At 40.7% G+C, this 13,877-nt stretch overlaps 1 protein-coding gene across 2 annotated transcripts in view; it reads left to right on the top strand.

The window, feature by feature from the left end:
* Positions 1-77: 77 nt before the first annotated feature.
* Positions 78-13,877, top strand: part of FOXN3_1 (Forkhead box protein N3) — a gene marked incomplete at its 3' end in the record, with an annotated part of 46,821 nt that continues 33,021 nt past the window's right edge. The window contains exons 1-6 of one of the 2 annotated variants that reach the window (XM_051214658.1): positions 78-787; positions 899-1,611; positions 1,966-2,540; positions 3,748-3,773; positions 9,772-9,855; positions 10,542-11,976. In XM_051214658.1, the coding sequence (XP_051067839.1) occupies positions 913-1,611; positions 1,966-2,540; positions 3,748-3,773; positions 9,772-9,855; positions 10,542-11,976 (2,819 nt within the window). In that variant the 5' untranslated portion in view covers positions 78-787; positions 899-912. Of the gene's footprint in view, positions 1,612-1,692; positions 1,777-1,965; positions 11,977-13,877 lie in introns of both variants that reach the window. The other variant, XM_051214657.1, reaches the window with a different exon arrangement.

Raw genomic sequence — 13,877 nt, 5'->3', positions numbered from 1 at the left:
CAAAGGTGACGAACGGTCTCAAGAAGGGTTCTTCTTGGAGATGGCACAGGTATTCAGTGTTTGGCAACGCTTTTACCAGTTACACTTTCTAATATAACTCGTACCCACCAAGAGCAATCAAAAGACAGAATCGAGGAGATCAGAAATTGTATTTGACGATTGTTAATATATCAGAATTGTCTGATCTAATCTGGCTAGCGATTGCAGTAGATGCTGAACACGGCGTTCCCACACGTGATCTGGTGCGAATGCCTGGCCGAGCACCTTCAGCTAGATGAGTCCACTAAAACTAATCTGGTCAGCGTTCAATGTCGAGAACTTACAGAGCTTTTTTTTCTGGATTCATTTACCGCTACATTCTTAACATGACAGTGATTGTTTACCGGACGACTTGTCATTGGTGTTAATACAAGCTGAAAAGGTCAGTATCAATGTCAGATGACTATAAAATTGTTTGCCGAACGTAACCAGTTACCATAATATATTCCAGGAACTCAAATAAGTGTTTACCATTTATATATTTATCCAGCAATATTTTGAATAAACTGCAAATTAGGTCACATAATAGCTATCTTTTGGACTGCGATTTACTTTGAGCTACTAAATGGGAAATTTGCATCTTGTACCGATTTTCTCAAGTGTATGAGTTACACTCGATCAAAGTTTCAATTGCTTTTTCTATACTCCTTCACCGGAAGTCGTTTGGCGCAGTCGTTGTTAATGACGCTTTCGTGTCTTTCAAGTCTAATAATGGTGTAAATCTTGGTTGGTAGTTATTTTCACTTTGGTATGTTAATAAAATATTTGATGATGTGTCTTGATGCTATTTTTTGCTGAAGCGTGCACAGACCTTGTCAGTAGATTCATTTGCAAATATTTCGGTCACTTTCTATTTCAGCTCTTTATTATTGTATGGATAAAAGGCATTCACATGCTCCATACTCTTATTCTGATATCGATAAATTATCTCCATTAGATGTTGATATGACCGTCATAAGCAATCCAGATTCTGATAAGAGTGGCGTTTTACTGGACACATGGTCTGTAAATCACTCCAGTGATTTAGTTTCAACCCCAAATGATTTGGTTTCTTTGGCATGGCTTCAGAAAAGAGATATTTTGCAGATAGCTCCGTTAGATGGAGAAGAGGACGGGAGTGATTCCGTTAGTTCGGCAATCGCCGGACAAACGGAGGATGACGATAATTTCGAGAGCAATCCTATCGTGCACATGGATTCGTTGGAGCCTGTTGTCAACCGTTCACCTTCACTAATGCCTGTATCACAGTTTTCAATTCTAGACAGATGTGTCCGACGACCTGCTTCTGTTTCTGGAGATCAGCTCTCTCATAACGAACAATCGCGTTTCTCAACCAACCCTACTGTTCCTCTTGGCACCCATGGTCTTACAAAGCCGAATTACAGCTATACGCACCTTATATTTATGGCAATTGAGTCTACTCCACAAAAATGCATGACTGTCAATCAAATTTACAACTGGTGTGAATCAAATTTCCCATTCTATAAACATGCTGGTGTTGGATGGAAAAATTCTCTTAGACATAATCTTTCGATCAATAAGTCTTTCAAACGCCTACCTCGTGATAGCCGTGTAAGTTTAAGTCCTTTTATCGTGTTTAGTTTTGGGACTGTACGAGATTTACCCATAAGCTTGTTTTCTTCCCTTACACAGAATGAACCTAATATTTTGAACTGTCGTAGCCTCGATATGCTGTGCTCTCAGAAACAGGAGCATGAGGATTTTGATGATGATGAGGTGATAGAGGTTGTCATACGCACAACAAATGCACCTTTTATATCACTAATATTTCCTGACGCACCCGTGTTACTCGTGTTGTATCGTATTAATTGTCAAAATTTATGTAAATGCTTGTTGTGTAGACAATTAACCACTTCTGTTGCTTACTTCTCATCTCTTCTTCCGTCTCTTTCTATCTTCAAATAGGGCCCCGGTCGAGGTGCTTTCTGGACAGTTGAACCTCGTGAACGCGCATCTTTGCTAGACGCTATTAAAAGAAATCCGTGGAACTTCGCCAATGTGACTGCTATGGGATGTCACTTATCTGATGGTTCTAACAACGTTACTTCCGCATCTGCATATCCAGTTAGACGTTTTGGTCTTGCACATAGCGCTCCTAGTCACCTTTTACGAGCCGAGGGATTGGGAAAAGATAAACTTGAGTCAACCCCACACATCCGTTTATTGTATACTAGCGATGGTCAAGTCTTGGCAACTTATGATGCTTCATTTGTTGATCCATCAAAATTTGAATATGATATGACTGCCAGTAAGGAGAGTGCTGCAACCTTGTCTTCTGATGTTCCTTTATCCGATCACAGATATTGGACTTCACCATCTGGAGACACTGCCAGCACTGATGGTGCGACGGCTGAGGTTGAATGGCCAGCCGAAGAAGAGGAGAAGTATTTGGATACTTTACGCTTATTAAACGAAGGAGAAGAAACAGTTGCCAAGTCACAATCAACTATAACAAAACCCCCAGATGAGAGTTCAATGAGGTAATTTCCCTTAAAAGTTCCGGTTTATCCACCATTTACTTGAGTTTTTGTTAGTGAGGGTTTAGCTTCAGCTAGCGCTAGTCCAAGGGACGAGATCGCCTTATCAAAGATCTTAAAACATGATCTTGACCAACTGTAAGGTTGGTTATTGATTGATTTATTATAAAAATCCATGTCAACTGCATAACTGTCAGTTTTAACCGTCTTTCCTGGCATGTCACTTGTTCTGTTTGGTGTTTGTAGATGTATCAGGTTAGTTGTATTTACCAGCTTAATATTTAGGGAGATGTAACTGCTTGTTTCCGTTATGCCTTTACTTAAAATCACTGTTAACTTGTGGACATCGAAGCCTGGTTGGTTAGATCTCAACCTTACAAGAAACCTTCATTTCCTAACTTCAGTCAGTGTTTCCTAAATACAATCTAACACGTTTATAATCACGATTTTCAGAGGTTGGTAGGAATGCCAAAGTTCTTGGTGTATTGATTTTCATACCACGACGTGTTTTGGGCAGGGTTCAAATCATTCACTAAACGAGTGACAAACATGTGGGGATTGTTAAACGTCATCTCAGTTCGTGTACACCAAGGATATATAAATGTTATGCAGTATATGAGGACATTTTCACATCAGAAAGTAAGCTGTAAACGTGTTGTACACTTGGCACGCTGAATTTATAAAGTTCTTAGTAATGGAGTGAGAAGTTTGTCCAGTACTTGGCGATTGTCTGCCTAAAACAATGTTGGACCGGAGTTGAACATCTTGATAGACCTCGTACTTACAATCACAAGTATAGATAAACAAATAGTTACATTATGAACCTTTATTTTTAAGGACTGGAATTACATTCGTAAATCGGAATCAGAGTAACTAATATTTCTGATGATTTCTCTGTGAAATTAGCAAAATGGTTATTTTGTTGTTATTCAAATCATTGGTTTATAACATACTATGGTAATTTGTCCGACTGAACATCTCATAAAATATCAAGTTAATTGGATGTCATTGATAAGTCTATTGAGAATGAACCTTACTAGTTTTTAAATCGCTGTCAAGGAAAGTCGACCATATTTAGCTCGGTTTCAGAAAAGTATTGTTTTTCAGCTGGTTTTGTCCTACAAATGGGGCTTGTAATTTTACAATTACTGTGTTTTTCTTGTTTTGTCATTTTAATGAACATTCTTATCCACAATCTTTTTTTGTATAGTAAAACGAAGTCCGAAGCTTTGGAAAGTAAGTCTCTTTCAGTCTTATATTATTTGATATTTTATTTAATATCCAGTTTTTTTTCATGTCACTATATGATTGTGAAAGAGTTTAAATATAGGGTAATGCTGGAAAATTGTCTCATATTTGGATATTCTTGGCTACACTTTACCCAAGTAGTTTCATGTCTTCGTGTAATGTTTTTAAATTTGACGTATCGTGCAATACAACTGTAACAACAACAACAAAAACTACCAACTTGAACCATGTCTGATCATTTTTATCTCCCTCATCACTTCCTCAAGCTATCACCATGATAACTTCAAATAATGGACTAATTCTTAGCACGGCTCATTCATTTCGGTTTATCCATGTTGTTTACTCTGATCCTGATTGAGTTGTTCAGTGTCTATTATTTGGACCCTGTTTATTTCACACTCTTCAGTCAGTCAGTCGTCAACAACATAAAACTTCGTAAGTACATAAATCAGTTCGAGTTGCCATACCACATTAGCACAGAGATACAGTTGTCGATTCAAATCCCATAGTAGTAGTATAATATGGTGAAATAAATTTGGAAAGAGGAAAAAAAGACATAAAAATTAAGAAGATTAGAATTTGGGAGAACACAAAGAGTGGATGATACACCTGCGCCATTGCAAACGATTTTGAGCCATGTCATTCAGGGTCTCTAACCATCGGTTGCTATCGTCTTGAGGATCCCAACCAAGTAGTCTACACCTACTAACATGGTTCAGTCCACTAGTCAATGACTTCATGGATTTGTGCCATGTTTTGGTCCGGCCGCCCCTAGCTTTCTTTCTCTTCGAATTCTCATTGTTGTGTGGCGCATATTGGCGCTCTCCTGTACCAATATTTGTGTTCAAATAAATAAATACACCATAAAATACCGCATGTCAGGACAGTCGGTGGTTGGGTACATGTAACACATGTTCCAGCCATCTCAACTGACTAAGTTTCACCACTTCATCAATTGATTTGCCATCCTTACCTAGTATCCGTATCCTAACAACTGAATTACCTACTTGGTGGTCCAAGGATACGAGCAATCTTTCGAAGACACCTATGATCAAATACTAGCAGCCTACAAATATCCTCTACTCTTACCGGCCATATTTCACTGCCATAAAGTAGGACGGAACGAACTGCTGAGCAGTAAACACGTCCTCATTTGGTTGATAGATGGATATCTCGCCTACGCCATAAATGACGCAAGTTGGCAAAAGCTAGTCAAGCCTTCTGTATCCGTGCTCAGAATTCGTCACACCAGACCACAAAGGCTGATGAGACTACCAAGATAGGTGGTCGACCCGCTCAGTTACTTCAATCCTTATCATTAGTCCAGGTCGGAAACCAGCCTGGTTTTCTCTAGTCTGCTCTTCACGAGATTTATTTGGGCGTCGAATTATTATTGAAGCTAATATTTTAGACACAATATTAGTCAAACTGATTCCTCTGTGATTGCCATAAGAGAACTTTTGTCCTTCCTTATCGACCAGTCAAATGGGATTACCAAATGGCAAAATGGGAATTTTTACTAAATGGGATTACGTCCACTTCCCAGATTCTACCCAAGACCTCAGTCAATCTCACTGCTAATACTGGATCGCCATCCTTAAAAATCTCAGGGATAAACCGGTTAGGGCCTGTTACTCTCCCTATAACTTTTTCAAGTTCGTAGAGTTGGGGGACTTACATCAACTTGCCATTTAGGTCGACTGGTGATCGTGGGAAACCGAAGTTTGACTGAAGGCCAGTTGAACTGATCCCTAAAGTGTTCTGCCCATCGATCAAATCTCCTGGATTGAGAGTGAATAATATATCCGTCTTTTTGCGAGATAGTTTCGCTAACAGTTGGATTCCTAATAACGGTTCCCTTGACAAGTCTGAAGAGTTGTCTGCCGTAGCCTATTGCCGCTGCCTTTTACATCTCTCTTGCTTTCGCTACCCACCACTGTTCGCGATCATTGCGTAGGCCTCTTATCAGTTTGCGTTTAAACTGACTCCGCTCTTCGTCATGTTCAGAGCCAGGTGGAATGAGTTTTCCAGCATCTATCAGTGTGGTAGATGCTGCTGAGATCCAGTGTTTCTCCCTAACCTTATGGTTTACCTTACTAGCAGATATCTCTGTTGTTTCCAAATCCTCTCGGATATCATTCCATGCTGCCTCGGGGTGGGCATCACTTACATGGCTGCCTAACTGTTTTTCTAGTTGTTCCTGAAATATATTCTTAGCTTGGCTATCATTGAGTAGAAACCTGAGAGGTATCTTTACGTTGTCTTTCCTACGTCCATTAAGAAGCAGACGATTTCGCGCTCGCACCAGAGCATGATCTGAATCTAAGCATGTGCTCCCGAACGGGCGACAGTCTTCTATCGAGCCCCTCCATCCGTGGCTGATAGCGATGTGATCTAGTTGGGTCCAACTTTGGGACGAATTTGGGGGTCTACATGTCAAAAGATGTTGTTCCTTGTGCTTAAAGTTAGTATCTGCAAGAAACAGGCAGTTATCTGAACATAGCTGCAACAGACGGTCACTATTATCTGTTCGTTGAGCCACGACACCATAAGATATACCCAGGTGTCTGTCCTTTTCGTTTAGTTTACCTACTTGAGCATTGAAATCACTAGTACTACATCAGAGCGCCTAACTTTTATGAGGAGGTCAGAAAGCTTTCTGTAAAGCTCATCTTTTTTCCTCATCTGAGCTGCAGTGGGAGAATAGGCACAGAGGACGAAGAGGCAACGACGAGTGTCCCTATCTTTCCGAGTCCTTACTGTTCCGTTTAGTTGGACAGCGCACAAACGACTGTCTACTGGTATCCAGTCTAAGAGAGCTAATTCTGCCCTAGGACTCAATGCTATACCTATACCAACGAGGCCACGGGAAGCAGCACCAGGGCTTTCAGATACACGAAGCGTGAATCGAGATGGTTCTCTATTTTGATATGGTGGGGTCAAATGAATGACGCTCCTTGGGTCCAGTATACACGTTTCGGAGGTGCACTATACGTCAACAGTGCGTGATTCTAAAGTCCCAGCTAAGGAAACCTGTTGTCCTATTCGGCACAGTGTTCGAACGTTAAAAGCTTGTACATGTAATTTAGAGCGTGGTTCCAGGAGATCGAGAATAACGTTCCGGGTACTCGAATCGTTTGCATTAGTGGCGCGAGGTGATAAAGGAATGTAAGAACGGTTAGTTGTGGAGATAAGAGAGTTATTATTTATTTGAACACATAAATATTGGTATAAGAGTGCGCCAAATATATATGCTCCACACAAAACAATGAGAATTTAAATAGAAGGAAAAAGAAAAACGGTAAGGAGCGTAAAAAAGAGAGAACGATAACGAAGAGATTGGTGTAAGTTAGTGTAATAATAATAATAATAATAATAATAATAATAATAATAATAATAATAATAATAATAATAATGGGGGAACGGAAAGGTACAATCAGAACAAATCTTTCAGTTAAGGAAGATAAAACGACTTTTCTTATGAAGAAAGTAAAAAAGGTTACAGCAGGATCGCCACCGGCTTCTATTCTCAGCCATATCTGATAACGTCTCTAGCCACTGTGTAGGACCATCTCTCGGACCCCAGCCAGGGAGTCGTGAAGGGCCAACACAATCCAGTCCTTTACAGCTTTATTTCATGACACGACATCATGTCATATATTGACCACCTCTCCGCTTTTTCCAACCAGTCCCAGAGTCGGCAAATAATGCACGATGTGGAATTCTCTGGGACGGCATTCGTAGAGCATGTCCGAGCCACCGAAGTCGGTGTTTCAAGATAGTGACACCAATTGCATTATCGTCTCTCTGCCCTAACACACGATGCCGAACCTCTGCATTACCGACATGGTGTTGCCACTGGATGTCAGCAATCCTTCGGAGACAGCGATGACCGGACACAGAGAGTCGTCTAACATCCTCAACTCGGAGAGGCCAGGTTTCACGAGTATAGAGTAGAACTGCTCTCACCGATGCGTTGTAGATCCGACCTTTTACAGCCAGACTAACATCACGAAGGCGCCAAAGGTGGCCCAGATTGGCATAAGCCGCTCTGGCTTTCACTATACGTGCATTGATCTCATCACTCACACCCTCACCAGCACTTATGCAGCTACCCAGATACACGAACTTCTCGACTACTTCTGTCTGCTCACCATCCACGGTGAGTACAGGATTAGAATCCTGCCAATCTTGTAGAAGTACTTTGCACTTCGAAGGTGCAAAGCACATACCATACCTACGGACACTGATTGCCAACTGATTAAGTGCTGATTGCATGCCTTCGGCATTGTCGCACAGTAAAACAATATCATCCGCATACTCGAGGTCGAGAAGTCTTTCTCCAGGCAACAGATCCACACCGCCATTACTTACATCCATCAGAGCTGTTTCCAGAATGTCGTCGGTGGCAAAGTTGAAGAGGAATGGTGAGATTGGGCAACCCTGCCTAACCCCACTGCTCGAATGGAACAATGGAGAAAGGTAGTTGTATGCCCTCACTCTGCCTGAGGTGTTTGTATATAGGGCTTTTATGATGTTAATAAACTTCTCAGGCACACCCTTCTTCAATAGACAATCCCAGAGAGCAGTCCTGTCCAACGAATCGAAGGCAGCCCTGATGTCATGGAACACTACGATTGTTGGCCTTTGATAAGTATGGCGGTGTTCTAACATTTGGCGGAGGGTGGAGATATGATCAATACATCCTCAACCAGAACGAAACCCAGCCTGCTCCTCGCGAGTCAGTCTTTCTCGGGTTTTGAAAAACCTACGAAGTATGACGGAAGCCAATAGCTTGGACGCAGTCGGAAGTAGACTTATCCCCCGATAGTTGTTACAGGAACGACGTGAACCTTTTTTAAAGATAGGGACAACTATCGACTCATTCCATGACATTGGTACACTCTCCAGCCCCCAGACCTTTGCGAACAACGTCGTCAGTTCCTCAGTCAGAAGGATTTGAATATAACCGACTTGGTCTCGTGTACTGTTACGGTTATGAGGCTGATGTCACTTCCCGGCTGCCCACACCGTGGAAGGGTATTTCTTTAGGAACCTGAAAAGGAAATCGGATTAGTGTTGGTCTTAACGACCTGGGAGCGTGACCACAGAGCCCAAGGGACAACTGTTCGAGGCTGGTCGCACACGGCCCTTTTTAACGTGTTAGCTCCATTCTTCAAAAGGCCTTACCGCTGGAGACGGAAATCCGTCAGTTAAGGTGAGGTTTGTCGTTTCTAGGGGTGACCTTTTTTAACCCCTTCCTACCTTCCTTATGAGAAGGCAGAATCGTGGCAGATACCGGTTGTCCGAGGGGAATACCTTACTGCTGTCACACTCCTCTACAGTCAGCAGTACGACTTTGCCTTCAGACCTAGAGTTGCTGCTTTTAGTCTTACCGTTCTCCAATCGACCTGCCTTGGTATGGTAGGACCTGCAGGAATATATGTTCCAGCCAATGTAGCTCGGTCGGGTCATCACGATAAGCAAGCCCGACCACCACGTCAAATTAGCAGCTACGGCCGGGTTTCACACTTAAAGTAATACAGACCGTGCTGGTGCAGGTAATATCCACCCTCTACTATATCCAATCGGTGTTTTTGGGTTTCACCATTCACAAGAATTAATAAGAATTTAGCAGTGAGTGAGAACGTTAGCTTATCAAATTACTTCACTTCATATGATCGAGATACAACTACACAAAAAACATTTTATGTTAGAAGGAAACCTCGTAAAAACATTGTGATATGATCACTGAATATGCACATAGGGATGCATTTTATTAGTCTCTTCGTGAAACAGATCAGTACTCTGAAGCAATTGAAAAGTAGCCAAAGAATAGGTAAGGTCTTTACTCTTTCTCTGTGATAGTTACACTAACGACCGTCTCGATAATTTTAAACAGTTGTCTATTGTAGTTAGTAGTTTTTGCTTCTTATCTTCACCGATAACGAAGTGTATTTAAATTAGGCGTATTTCTTCCCTATAGGCTTTATCGGTACTCATATTTTGGATGATGCGAAACTGGTCACTAAACAAAAAAGAAAATCACGCTTGTTACCAACCCGTATAAGTAAGTTTGTATATGTGAATGCGGGTTGCAAACGCTTCTGTGCGCAATTCAATTCATTTATAACTGCATGGTACTTTTAACGATAATAAATTCAGTGCTACACACTATAGTTGCAACACAACAGTCTGCCGTGTTTCATGAATTATACTTTTGGTTAGGAAGAATAATCGTGAATTGCCCTGGAGTTTGGGAACTTATTACTTTATACCTCTCAACATTTTTTTAAAGATGTATATTCATGTTGCTGCGAATAAGAGATTACTAATACTTCTCACCTATAATATAATTTTCTCAACTTGTCCAACTTAATAACTAGGCGATTTTTAACTGTAAAATTAACCAGAAGGGAACACCGTGTGTTTTATTCAAGCAGAACGTAGATTAGGGCTTTTAAATGTTAGATAAAGGTTAATTGCAGTTAACATTTAGTTGATTTATCAGGTTCCTTCATATTCTTTAACCGTGCTTTACTTGATGAAGTGCTGACATTACTACAGTGGATCTTGAGTAGAATCTTAGTTTAATATTTATTCTAAGTTTGATCAATGAATAATAAAGTCTTTAAAGTTCTAAGTACTCTCTTAGATTTTATATAGATCTTCGTATAAAAAGGGACTTCATTTGTGAAATATATTGCTTGTGTTTCTTTGACCTAATAATCATTATGTTACATGTGTCTTCCATAGGCAAGTGTAATGAGTGTAAGGAAAATACATCTGGTTGTGAATCCTGTCTGGCTAAGCGTTATGAGGTCCTTAATAGCAATTACGTTCGTTCGGCGCTCAAAGAATATGATCTTGATATTGGTAACATGCTGGACTGTGATCAGGAACCGGGGCCCGCTGGTGGACCACTTGTTAAGACAACGGCTACTAGGATTTCTAAGTCAGCTTCACCAGTTGCCGAGGAAAATGAAAGCGATATAGATTCATGTGACAAAAAATCAGCCAACCCTGAATCATTAATTTATTCGTCAGATGAAGTTTACGTCACACCACCCCCGTACATTGACCATGAATATTCTCATTGCCAAGCCCAACTGCGCAGACCTGAAGAAAATCAGCTTGTAAATAAATTTAACGACAACTACTATACAGGTAGACTGTCAGAATTAATGAACCTCTATCCGCTTCTCAAAGCTTTTGTGGATTCCATAGTTCTAGAAACAGATGCTAATTATGAAACAGATGAATTTGATGACGGCTTCAGTTCATCAGGAAATGATATATACAGTGAAGAGGATTTTGATGGGGGAAACCATGAATTAAAGGACTCGGGTAGTCAGGATCTTTGTGATTGCGAATATACTTTTTGCAAAAGGAGCTCTCGTCGCCAGCATATGGTTTCACCGTATTTCGAAGCTCGTAAGACACGTCCGTTTAGAATTTCATCTCGTAGTGTTAAGCAGCGTAAGGGAACGAGATCAATGAAATTATCTTCATTAAACAGTTGTCCCACTCGAAGATCCAAACGAGTTATAAAGGCTCCTCGCCGTCCATATGATGACTTTGAGAAGTCTCAATACTATAATTATGAATTAGATGATGAGTCAAGAATATTGATTTTTGATGAAAAGGAAGGAAATTTTAGTTCCAGTGCTCGATCTAGTATGATGGAACGTTACAGTCGCCATTCGCCTAATAGTCAGTCAGATATTGATTCAGAGAGTGCTGAGAAATCTGTGGATATTGAGAATGGTCGATATCGGTATCATAATCATCACCGATCATTAAAACGCGCTCGTCAACCTATTTCAAGTACACAAACACACTTAGATAACATCGTTGATCGTTCGCCTCCTAATTTGGAGGACTATGATTTTAGTTCTGATCAAGAAGAAAGTTATTTATATACTGCTTCCACATTACAAGTAAGCAAAAACAGGATGACCTTAAGCTCATCGCATCAACTTAACAAACGATCGCAAACAAAAAAACAGGAGACACATCTTGATGTCGCTGGTGGTTGGGCTTCTATGAAGTGGTCCGTTGGGCGGGAAATAGATGAACCTTCAATTAATTGTGTTAAGTTAGGAAGAAGTCACAACGGTTTTCCTGATGATGAACGTGATAAAATTCAAACCTATAAACAGACAGCAGAGGAGCCTGTTTTAAAACGCAAGTTAGTTTATGTTATAAATATCAATAGTGATTCTGTTATAATTCGTATTTAATATTTTAAATCCCTAGTTTTTTAAGTGAGTATATATCTGTTTCAAGTCAGTCATATTGTATAAAATCTCAAATAATTAGTTTCTAATATCACAAAAATGGCAACTAATCAGTCAACTACGACGTAGGACCAGGCACATATATGCTTACGTCTAAGTAAGGAAGATTTCATACAAGGACATGATACAGGAAAAAAGAATTAGTACGTAGAAAGAAAGATATGAAATAATTTTAATCTCTTAGTTTGAGGGAAGACAGAGTGTATACACCTACACCGTTGTGATCGATTCTGACATGTCACCCAGAGTCCCAACCATTGGTTACGAGAGTCATGCGAGTTCCAACCAAGTAGTCTGCATCTACCAACATGGCTCAGACTAGAAGTTAATGACTTTATAGACCAATGCCACGTTTTGGTTCGGCTGCCCTCAACTTTCTTCCAACCATCCTCAACACCAGTCAGCAATGCGCGTCGTGGTAATCGGTGTTCAGGCATACGTAGCACGTGGCCCAAACATATCAGTCGATGAAGATTCACAACCTCATCAACTGATTTATCATCATTCCCTAATGCTTTGCGTCTAACCTCACTATTACGTACCCGGTGATCCCAGAAGATGAGAGCAATATTTCTAAGGCATCTGTGGTCGAATACTGGTAGCTCAAGAGTATCTTCTACTCTTAATGGCCACGTTTCGCAGCCGTAAAGTAGAACAGAACGAACTGCAGCGCACTATACTCGTCCCGAATATCTCGCATTCGTCATAGGTGACGTAAGTTGGTAAAAGCCAAACGAGCATTCTGAATCCGTGCTGAAATTTCATCAAATACCAACCCATTAAGCTGATCAGACTTCCAAGATACGTGGAGTTGTGGGCGCGTTCGATTACTTCACATCGTATCCTTAGTTCAAGTGTTGACGCAGACCAGTCCTGAAGCAACAACTTGCATTTAGATGGGGAGAAGCGCATCCCAAACATTCTGGCATTGTTGGCCAGCGCTATCAAAAGACTGCATTTTATTAGCGTCTTCATCAAACAAGACTATGTTATCTTCGTATTCTAAGTCGATAAGTGGACCTCCTGGAAGGAGATCAATGTCCGAAAATTCAGACGACGAGAACGTTATTCCCATTAGTATGTCTACAATGAAGTTGAACAAAAATAGCGATAGTGGACAACCTTGACGGATACCACTTGAGGTTACAAAATCAGATGACAGCTCACCATAAGGTTCGACTCGATTAGTCGTGGTTGAGTACGTGCGTACGAAGTTCTACGTTGTTACTGACTGACTGACTGGTTGAGTAAAGAGCTCTCACAAAGTTTTTGTACTTCTGAGGTACACAGGATGGTTTAGACCACTTATATATTTGGTCGATCAGTGATTACGACCAGTCAGATGGGATTACGTCCAATTCCCTAGTTAAAATATTAGTCAACCTAATCGCTAAAGCTGGACCACCATCCTTAGAGACCTCTGGAGTAGATCCATTTGAATCCGCTACTCTTCCTCGTTTCAGATTAGTTATAACTTTTTGAACTTCAACTAGAGTTGGTAGGAAACATATCAATGTTCTATTCAGGCTGTTTGGGAATGGTGGGTAGCTATAGAGTAGCTGAAGGTCAAATGAACTGCTCCCTAGTGTTCCGATAATCACTATAAACGAGCGGATAAGAGTGACCTCTTTTGCTGAAACTCTCACGTACACTTGATTTTTTAATTCTAGTTTCTTTTATTAGTCTGAAAAGCTATTTTGTGTTACCTACAGCCGCTGTCTTTTCCATCTTGTTTGCTTTCGTCGCCCACCGCTACTCACGATCGTCTTGTAGACTTTTGGTTAACCTACAT

The sequence above is a fragment of the Schistosoma haematobium genome, chromosome 2 (assembly GCF_000699445.3).
Source record: "Schistosoma haematobium chromosome 2, whole genome shotgun sequence".
Classification (NCBI taxonomy): Eukaryota; Metazoa; Platyhelminthes; class Trematoda; order Strigeidida; family Schistosomatidae; genus Schistosoma; species Schistosoma haematobium.
Note: the sequence above shows the minus strand (reverse complement) of the source record. Positions and strands in the feature narration are given on the sequence as shown.